The following is a 9,708-nucleotide window of genomic DNA, read 5'->3' as shown; positions in this document are numbered from 1 at the left end:
TTTCTTCTTGATAATCTAATTTAGTAAATGTTTTTCCCTTCCTTGGAAGTCTATTTTTGTTTCTGATTATTGTTTTCCAAAACTACTTTTTCTTTTCTTGTATGTTCTGTTTAATGTCTAGCACTTCTATGATCTTCGCACCCTTGCAAATTAAAAATATATATATATACATACACTGAAGTTTGGACACACCTTCTCATTCAATGTTTTTTATTTGTTTTAATTATTTTCAACATTGTAGATTAATACTGAAGACATCAAAACTATGAAATAATATGGTTTTGCCATAATATGGATTACAACAGTAGCCAAATAGAGCTATCCATTGTGTACTAACCCTACCTCTGAACAACACAACTGATGGTCTCAAACACATTAAGAAGGCAAGTCATTCTACAAATGAACTCTTGACAAGGCTCATGTTCATTAGAAACCATTCCAGGAGACCACTTCATGAAGCAGACTGAGAGAATACCAAGAGTGTGCAAAGCTGTCATGAAGGAATAAGGGGGCTACTTTACAGAATCTAAAATATAAAACATATTCTGATTTGTTTAACACTTTTTTGTTGATTAAATAATTCCATATATGTTCTTTCACATTTGGATTTATTTGGTATTAATCTACAGTATTTCAAATAATTAAAATAAATACAAACCCTTGAATGAGAGGGAGTTTCCAACCTTTTGACCTTTTGGCAGTGTATATACAGTGTATACTACACTCAAAAAATATGTTTCTAGTCGCTGAGAAAATGTCAAGAAAATATATTTAGTTTTACCTCAAAGAAACAAGTTAGAGTTTAGTGCTTCACACCTCGATTAGTCAAAAAGTATGCCAAGAAAAAACACGATTGAAATGTTTTAGTTAGTCACTTACATCTCTCTCTCTATCCCTCTTTCCAACTCGACGAGTCTGGATCTGCTCGAGGTGCTAAATGCTGCAAAGTGCTCTGCTCATGGTGGATTAAGTCCTGTCTGTAAAATGGGACTGGATCTTATCCTGTCTTGATGTTGGTCTTTGTTAATTATAGAACATAGAGTACGGTCTAGACCTGCTCTATTTGGAAAGAGTTGATATACTGCACCTTACATTGTTCTGCACTGAGTATGAGCTGGACTGCTTCTTCAATAATAAAATCTTTTTTTGAAACAAAGCTGAAATCATTTCTTTGCTATAGCTCATGAAATAACGAAAGTTTTCATTCTACTACAGGACAGTGTCTGATAGCCAAACAAAACCTTATTAGATTTGTCAAACACACAACATCATTTATTTCCTGCAGAACAAAAAAGTTAATCACAACCCAAAAACAGGACTGAAAGGACAAATCTGAGGCACCTTTTTGAAATGAGAAGATCAAAACCTAAGCGCTTTAAAGAAAATAATACAAAGTCAACAGTCATCATTTCTGATCAGAAAATAGAAATATGAAATATCAGTTCACACATTCTCTGTCAGATTGAGAAGTCTATGCTTCTTCGAGCTCCACCAGCACTCCGTCACAGTCTTTAGGATGGAGAAACATCACTGGTTTCCCGTGAGCTCCTATCCGTGGCTCAGCTGACAGAGTCCTGATGTTCTTTGCTTTCAGGTCGGCTATCGCAGAGTTAATGTCGTCCACCTGTAACCGAGCAGAGGAACTGTTATTCACCTCATGACTTATTTTTATGTGTGTGTGTGTGTGTGTGTGTGTGTGTGTGTGTGTGTGTGTGTGTGTGTGTGTGTGTGTGTGTGTGTGTGTGTGTGTGTGTGTGTGTGTGTGTGTATTTTTACTTAAAGCAACATTTCATAACTCACATAAACTTCTAAATTGTCCCAGACACATTATATGATGCTGTTTCTACAACTGTTCAACTACTGCATATGTAGAACCAGACAGGTTCAGGCTCGGACCAGCTCTTAGTTATGCTGCTATAGGCTTGGACTGCCATGGGAACTAACACACTGGGATCCTCTCACTTACTCTCCCTGCCCCATTAAAGTTACTAACCATAGACCTTTCTGGAGTCCCTGAGCTCCCTTGTCCCGTAGGTTCCTCTGGATCTCTGCTGTAGACGGCCTGCTGCGTGGACGTGCCAGACTACAGCTGCTTCAACTACTACTATCCGTCTCACCACTATCATCTCTCTCTCTCTCTTATTCTCCTCTATCCCTCTCTCCAACACGGTCTCAGCAGATGTCTGTCTGACATGAGTCTGGTCCTGCTGGAGGTTTCTGCCTGTTAAAGGAAGTTTGTCCTTGCCACTGTAACTTGCTAAATGCTGCAACGTGCTCTGCTCATGGTGGATTAAGATGAGATCAGACTGAGTCCTGTCTGTTACATGGGACTGGATCTTATCCTGTCTTGATGTTGGGTCTTTGTTAATAATAGAACATAGAGTACGGTCTAGACCTGAGAGAGTCTATAATATTCATGTTGTAGCTACACCTGTGCTGTCTCTAGAAAAGTGGCTCCCACACAATACTAACTTGCTATAACAAATGAAGAATCTGCCAGGTGTACTCCCTACAGCATGCCATCATTGGTCCCTCACCTCTATACAAATGTGGTGCATCCCTCCGGACTTGTTCTTCTGCAAGAATCCAGCAATGGGGCTCTTCTCCCCCAGAGGATGGAGCAGCTCCAGCTTAGTGTTGCCGAGCTCCACGAACACTGTGTAGACCCCGTGCTCAGGAAGGGGCACTTTGTCACTCACTGTGGCCCCCAGGACGTCCCGATATAGAGCTGTGGCTTTCTCCATATCAGGGACAGCTATGGCAATGTGATTCAGCCTCCCCAGCTTCCATAGTGGGCCAGGTACTCCCTGGCGGAGGGCTGCTGTTGTTGAATGTGCCCTCAGGAGCGTGAGGCGAGAACATGCAGAAAGACCTGCACCTGGAAGAGTTAAAAGAGGGTTAGTTGTAGCTAAAGTGATCATCAGTTTGTAACTTTGCCTCTCTTTTTTATCTTCCAGTAACTTCAATGATTGAAAACAAAAATCACAACAAACATCCTATTAGGCACTAAAAGCTGGAAGTCATCAGAATGTATGTCTCAGGATGTTGTGGATCAAGTTTACCCTGCAAAATGGGAGTTGTTATATTACATGTCCCATTTTGCATGTGTTTCAGAGATGTTTTAAATACACAACTGTATTTCCAACAAGGCAGAATCAGACTAAACTATATTCAGTCAAGTTACCCAAACAGCAGCAGGAGTACCCCATTATGTAACGTTTGCGTAAAGGGTTTCACTGACAGCACTTGAACGCAGCCTATCTTCAACAATAGTTAAACGCTTGGATAGAATGATATGTATGGTTACAGAATACAATTCATAGAAAGCAGTTATTTCATAGTAAGATAATTCTTCTTACTAACCTGCAACCTTCAGCACGACGGACGCCATGTTTGTATCCCGGAACCAAGTAGCAGCGGAGCAGTAGTTTCTCGGGGAGCCTGTTTACCTGTGACACAGACCGTCTCACACACACACATGTGGGGAAACCATGGCTAAAAGAGATGTGTTTAGCGTGCTGGAAGAGTGTGTAACGACAATTAACACCAACACAACACAGCTGGAAAATTTCTTAAGGCAAGTGTATCTGTATATTTACCCGTGTTGTTAAAAAATGTGAATGTTGTGACGTTGTTTGTGCCTGTTCGGAGAGCTAGCTAACCGCTAGCTAACCACAAGCTTCGGCTAACTGCAACCACTTTGGTGTTAGCATTAAATGGGATGCAAGCTGTCAGAGACAACCTCTTGAATATTTTAAGGTTAATGAGAGTGTTTATAATTGACTGAGTCATTTTTTCCATTGTTATTATTTTTAAAAAGGTGACTTACATAGAAAGCACATTGCAAGATCAAACTGTATCTCATATGTCATGTATCAATGAGATCACAACAACCACATACAACTACACTATCCTGCATCCACTGATGGACTTCCTTGACTGTAAACCTGCTTTCGTTTGGGGCCTAAGGATAAAGCTGACCCCACTGCTTTTACGTATTTTTCTTTAGATTAGTAGAATAAACAGTCAATAAAATAATACTATGACTTAAGCTGCAAGTGATGAGGCATCTGTGATTGTAGTGCTAACATACACTGCTCAAGAGCCAGCTGTTATTTATTAAAATATAAAGAACAAAGAGTAATAGACACTTCAATGCACACACTGTGAAATATAGATGTGTCTAAACTTCAAAAAGACTGAGAACAAGCAAGATAGGGAAAAGCCTGCTCTCAGTTTTGGAAGATAAAATGTCTGGCACAAGCATAAATTCAAATCTTGTTCCTTTTAAAAGATTGAAGGATTATTCAGCAGAGCCAGTAACACATCAATATTGTGACACACTATTGTACAGTTAGTTTAATAAGTTCATGGCAGTTTAAACAATCAACACACTCGCATGCTGTGTGTGGTAGAATACATGCCCTTGTTTTATTTACCATAAATGCTATTTTTTATTTTATAGCAATTCAAGTGTTATTTATTTCAGGTGAAATATGGGGCTCACTCTGGAATAAAACCATGTAGGAAAAATTCTGCAATTGTTTAAAAAAATATCAATTTAGTAAGATAATTCTCTGCATGATAAAAAGTAATAAATATACAAGTCTCTAAAAGTAATAGTTGTATACTTTGAAGGGAGAATGCTACAGATATTATCTAATAATGTTATATTCAAGCTAGGACTATCTATACTGATTTTATTCTCTTCTTTTTAGCCTTCAAGATGGAGTGGCAGCAGACTTCACCTCTCTCACTAAGACCTTGTATGACCTTCACAAAGCCCAGGAGCCTGCAGATTTTAAAGGCAGCCCTCTGGCTCAGCTGGTGGTGGAAAACTTTGATGAAGAGCAGATCTGGCAGGAGCTGGAGCTGCAGAACGGTGCTGTACTGAAACACTTTCAAAATGCCACTGATGAAGCTTTGTCCGATAAGGTATTAACGTTGCTTGAAGAGGAGGAGGAGGAAGAGAGTATTGGTGAGGGAGAAGCAGAAACTGATGATGCAAATATTGATGAGGAAGAAGAAGAAGAAGAAGAAGAAGAACCACCAAAACAGTCCAAGAAAACAGCCAAGGCAGAGGATTACTCAGAGGAGGACTCTGATTTAGACTTTGACGTAGATGCTCTGGAGAAGAGAGAAAAGCAGAAGAAGGACATTGGAAAGAAAGGCTCCAAAACGAAGGTGGTTCCCTCTGAGGTTGATGACAAGTTCTTCAAGCTGTCAGAGATGGAGTCGTTTCTTGACGATATGGACAAGCAAGAGGGAAAGGACGATGAAAAGGAAGATGGCGTCAACTATTTTCAGGACCTGCCATCCGATGAGGATGAGGATCTCGACTTAGAAGAAATACTTTCTTCCAAAATGCAAAAGAAGAACACTGTAAGTATCTAATCACGCATTCTCACATCTCTCAATGTGTCTTAATGGAACAATATAAATGAAAACATTCTTTGTTTTTTATGTTTATAGTCTAAAAGCTCCAGGAACCTCAAATACAAAGACTTCTTTGATGCCGTGAATAGTAAACCAGCTCATGCAGGCGAGCAGTCAGATGGTGATGATGACAGCATGGGCGATGGCCAAGAAGAAGGTGAAGATGACGAGGAAGATGACTATGATGGCGAAAAGGAGGAGGGTGACGATGAGTAAGTGTGATTGAAATTATGTTACGTGGGAGGAGCACATTTGGTTGCGTGTGGCTATTTCCAGCCTGTCTGTGTTTACTCTTTGTCAGAGACGAAGAGACGAGTCACTCCAAAGCATCTGGTAAGAAAGTGACCTTTCACCTCTCTGGGGACGAGGACAGTGAAGGAGAGGACTTAGAGGACATTTTTGGAGGAAAATCAACAAGTTCAGCAAAATCTGAGTCGAAGTCATCGTATGAGAGACGGCAAGAAAAGGTGACTGTTCAAAATTGTTGCTAAAATGTGTTCAATCGTTATTTATAAAGCACCAAATCACAACAAATGTTATCTGAAGACTCTGTCCAAACAGAGCAGGTCTAGACCGTACTCTTTGTTCTATTATTAACAAAGACCCAACATCAAGACAGGATAAGATCCAGTCCCATCTTACAGACAGGACTCAGTCTGATCTCATCTTAATCCACCATGAGCAGAGCACTTTGCAGCATTTAGCAAGTTACAGCAGCAAGGACAAACTTCCTTTAACAGGCAGAAACCTCCAGCAGGACCAGACTCATGTTAGACACACATCTGCTTAGACCAAGTTGGGGTTGGAAAGAGAGATGAAGAGAAAGATGATAGTGATGAGACAGATAGTAGTCGCTGTTGCCGCTGGAGTCCAACATGTTCGTAGTAGCAGGCTGTCGTCAACAGCAATCCAGAGGAACCTACGAGACAAGGGAGCTCAATTAAAATAACAAGGTGCTTTTCATACCTCCTGAAGATCATGAATATTTAAATGACACTTGAGCTTTTATATTTATCTGAAAAGAGAATCCAGATGTTTTGTGTGCTGAAAGTGATGCCAAAATGTTGTGAGGCTAGCCCTGTTCTGGGTCGCTTATCCAGACAGCACACCATAAGAAGGATGTGTGTCTGAAAGGGCTGCAAGGATCCTTCTTATGATGGCTCCGTCAGACTGGACTTCCTGTGTAGTTTTTCATGTCTCACTGATTTCTGAAGCATCACCAATCGAACCTCCTCGTGTTGCTGTAGTATGGGGCTAATTCCCTGTGGATGATACTTTCCTTCAGATGTCAGAAAAGATTGACGAGTTGGAGAAAGCAGCTCTAACTACGAAGCCGTGGCAGCTCTCTGGAGAGGTGACGGCACAGACTCGTCCAGAGAACAGCATGTTGGAGGAAGACGTGGAGTTTGAGCAGACTTCCAGGATGGGTAGGAGACTCTTCATCTTTTGTTTTAGAGTTGAAAGATATTCACAACATTTGTAAACATTTATATTGTTTGTTTTTAGCCCCTGCTGTCACGGAGGAAACCACACTACAGCTTGAAGACATCATCAAACAGAGAATTAAAGATCAGGTTGGACGCGTTAGCTCATCTTTTGAGGAGTTTTTCTTGGAGTTGGCTGTTTATAACCGAAGGACTTGTGTTTCTGTAAGGCTTTTGATGACGTGGTCCGCAAGGAGAAACCCAAAGAGGAGGTGTTTGAGTACAAGAAGAGGTTAACACTGGACCACGAGAAGAGCAAGCAGAGTCTTGCTGAAATCTACGAGCAAGAGTACCTCAAACAGTCTCAGGTATGACCTCCATCCCTGCTTCTCCAACACAAAAGAGTCTGAGCTGCGTGCGTTTTATTTATGAATGTGTCTTTTCTTACTTCAGCAAAAGACAGAAGAAGAGGAGAACCCATCACATCTAGAAATTCAAAAGCTTATGGACACACTCTTCCTAAAGCTGGATGCTCTTTCTAACTTCCACTTCACTCCCAAACCGGTAAGTTTCTCCTGACTCTCAGTTTAGTTTGTGATTCTTAATAAATCAAATTTGTGAAAATCCATAATATGCCATCCCCTCACAGAGCATGTTGTCTGTAAATAGAGATATGGAAATCGAGCAAATCACAAATTTAAACTGGTAGTTTTAACATTCCTGAGTTTGAAGAATTGAGTTGGTCATGCTGTGTCTCATCTGCAGCCTGTTGCTGAGGTCAAAGTGGTGTCCAACCTGCCGTCTATCACAATGGAGGAAGTCGCTCCAGTCAGCGCTAGCGATGCTACACTGCTGGCACCAGAAGAAATCAAGGTTTGTCATCAAACTCTCCAAACCTTTATTTTGATCCTCTATATCTAATCACACTGCCTGTCTAATAAAACTCTCCTCTAACCACAGGAGAAGAACAAAGCGGGAGATATTCTAGGAGAAACTGAGAGGACGACGACAGACAAGAAGCGCGCGAGACGCAACAAGAAGACCGTGAAGCGTCTGAAGATAAAGGAGAAAGAAAAGAGACAGAGGCTGAAAGAGGCCAGCAAAACAGGGGAGACTAAAAAGCCATCAAAGGCTGAAGTCACAGAAAGCCTGAAGAAACTCACTAAAGGAGGCAAAGCCATGATACTGAAGGTGAGGGATGTCTTTCATGGTCTTTCTCACACACGCACAGATCTTTTTGCAGTCTGTGTGTGTGTGCATCCAAATCTTAGAGCCAGTAATCGGTGACAGTCAGTTCATGATTCCATGTGGTTAATATTTGGACCTGATTCCAGTCGGTGAGGGTTTTTAAATTCACAATGACGATGAAATACTTTGCAAAACAAAAACACAAAACTCTTTCTTCTACATTTTTGGGATTTTCACACCTGAAAAGTTGACTCAGTAGACTTAAATAAGCTATAAAGATGGTAGTTGAAGTTCAGCAGGGTGGAGGGTCGGCCATCTTGGCTGTGAACATACTCCAACGTCTCGTAAGGAGCGACTGTTCACCGACGGCTATCGACAGAGATGTGTAGAAAGATAAAAGCATGAGGACATTTAGATGGACGCTGTTTCTTCCTCAGTCTCAGTTACAATGCAGCTGCCAGCTGTGATGATATATACAAGCGGCAACCTCCGGTCTTAAAATATGAAGACCATGCAGAAGTGCTAAAAATTGCATCGAGCATCCACTAGAGGCTAGCTGCAGAAACACCAGAAACCACATACACACCCATTCAAAGAAGACGATCTTTACAGCAGAAATAAACATGTTTACAGCCTGGTACAAAAAACTGTTTAGGATTGAATTCTCTGTCGGCACATACTGTACGGGGGGGGTGACTTTTTTCATAACTCTGTATTTTCGAAGATATTAAACTTACAAATTTTGCCCAAATAAGGACATGGCTGACTTGATTGACAGGGTGTTAGCGAGAAGGTTGAAGGCCCACCATTGAAATGCTGAAAAACATACCATCTACTGCAAATTGAATGATTTAGAAATTTAATATTTAAAAAAAGACATCCCCTTATCTGTATTTAAATTCAATTTTGAATGCAGAACTTAAATTCATAACTCAAGGCCTTAAAAAGAACATTACTTGTACTCTTGTGTGAAACAACAACAGAAAATTAGGTCAATTTAACTTAATTTAACTGTGGCGCTGTGATCAGTCCCTGCTTCTATTTTCTGGACCGGTCCCATCTTTTAATACCAGAATAATTATGTGTGTTTGTCTAGTGACTCAACTGATTTGTTATTTCTCTGTTTCAGGATGAAGGGAAGGACAAAGCTCTGCGGTCCTCTCAGGCCTTCTTCTCTGAGCTGCAGGACCAGGTCAAGAGTCAGATCAAAACTGCAAAGGACCCTTCTTTGAAAAAGAAGAAAAAAGAGTTTTCTGTCAGCAAACTGAAGTTGTAAAAACTGTGACGGCTCGTTGTGGAAGATCAACTTTTTATTGTACAGATTCTTTTTATAAGAGAGCTGCTCTTTGTGAAATCTGAAAGTCCCAGTGAAATATTTCAAGTTTGATTCAAATCAATTCTGTCAAGATGTTTTTTTGCAATAAGTGTAACTTTTTCACATGTTATAATGCATTTATTCAAGTAAGATATCAGAGCTTTCCAGGCTATAAATAAACAATGCTGTTTAGCTGCCTATCTAACTGTTTGTTTTATTGTCTTGTTTGTCAAGAGTTTTTGTTTTTGTTTTGTAACAGACAAATATTTTAAAGAATTTGTCCATAAGCGAAAGGTGAAAAACTTTATTCTTAAGTGTGAAGATCATACAAGTATTTCACAATAA

At 40.3% G+C, this 9,708-nt stretch overlaps 2 protein-coding genes across 2 annotated transcripts; one reads left to right on the top strand and one right to left on the bottom strand.

Annotated features, from left to right (window-relative positions):
• Positions 1-1,245: 1,245 nt before the first annotated feature.
• Positions 1,246-3,490, bottom strand: mcee (methylmalonyl CoA epimerase). Its single transcript, XM_034680112.1, has 3 exons — positions 3,364-3,490; positions 2,538-2,878; positions 1,246-1,624 (listed from the first exon to the last, which is right to left on the bottom strand). Exons 1-3 carry the CDS (start codon positions 3,389-3,391, stop codon positions 1,472-1,474), a joined length of 522 nt encoding a protein of 173 aa, XP_034536003.1. The 5' UTR covers positions 3,392-3,490; the 3' UTR covers positions 1,246-1,471.
• mphosph10 (M-phase phosphoprotein 10 (U3 small nucleolar ribonucleoprotein)) lies at positions 3,254-9,568 on the top strand. The gene is made up of 11 exons (XM_034680110.1): positions 3,254-3,577; positions 4,719-5,382; positions 5,473-5,648; positions 5,738-5,903; positions 6,722-6,863; positions 6,943-7,010; positions 7,091-7,228; positions 7,314-7,424; positions 7,626-7,733; positions 7,821-8,051; positions 9,178-9,568. Exons 1-11 carry the CDS (start codon positions 3,492-3,494, stop codon positions 9,322-9,324), a joined length of 2,037 nt encoding a protein of 678 aa, XP_034536001.1. The 5' UTR covers positions 3,254-3,491; the 3' UTR covers positions 9,325-9,568.
• Positions 9,569-9,708: the final 140 nt, after the last annotated feature.

The sequence above is a fragment of the Notolabrus celidotus genome, chromosome 3, assembly GCF_009762535.1.
Source record: "Notolabrus celidotus isolate fNotCel1 chromosome 3, fNotCel1.pri, whole genome shotgun sequence".
In the NCBI taxonomy this organism is placed as follows: Eukaryota; Metazoa; Chordata; class Actinopteri; order Labriformes; family Labridae; genus Notolabrus; species Notolabrus celidotus.
The sequence above is the reverse complement of the archived record's forward strand: the minus strand, read 5'-3'. Positions and strand labels throughout refer to the sequence as shown.

What these genes read in the sequence shown, in the direction of transcription:
- mcee (XM_034680112.1), bottom strand. Translation starts at nt 3,391, where the DNA reads ATGGCGTCCGTCGTGCTGAAGGTTGCAG. An exon ending in CGTCGTGCTGAAGGTTGCAG is followed by an intron (nt 2,879 to 3,363) that starts GTTAGTAAGAAG and finishes TAACTCTTCCAG; the next exon opens with GTGCAGGTCTTTCTGCATGT. An exon ending in TGCACCACATTTGTATAGAG is followed by an intron (nt 1,625 to 2,537) that starts GTGAGGGACCAA and finishes GCTCGGTTACAG; the next exon opens with GTGGACGACATTAACTCTGC.
- mphosph10 (XM_034680110.1), top strand. Translation starts at nt 3,492, where the DNA reads ATGGCTAAAAGAGATGTGTTTAGCGTGCTGGAAGAGTGTGTAACGACA. An exon ending in ATGAGAGACGGCAAGAAAAG is followed by an intron (nt 5,904 to 6,721) that starts GTGACTGTTCAA and finishes ACTTTCCTTCAG; the next exon opens with ATGTCAGAAAAGATTGACGA. An exon ending in GCAAAGCCATGATACTGAAG is followed by an intron (nt 8,052 to 9,177) that starts GTGAGGGATGTC and finishes TCTCTGTTTCAG; the next exon opens with GATGAAGGGAAGGACAAAGC.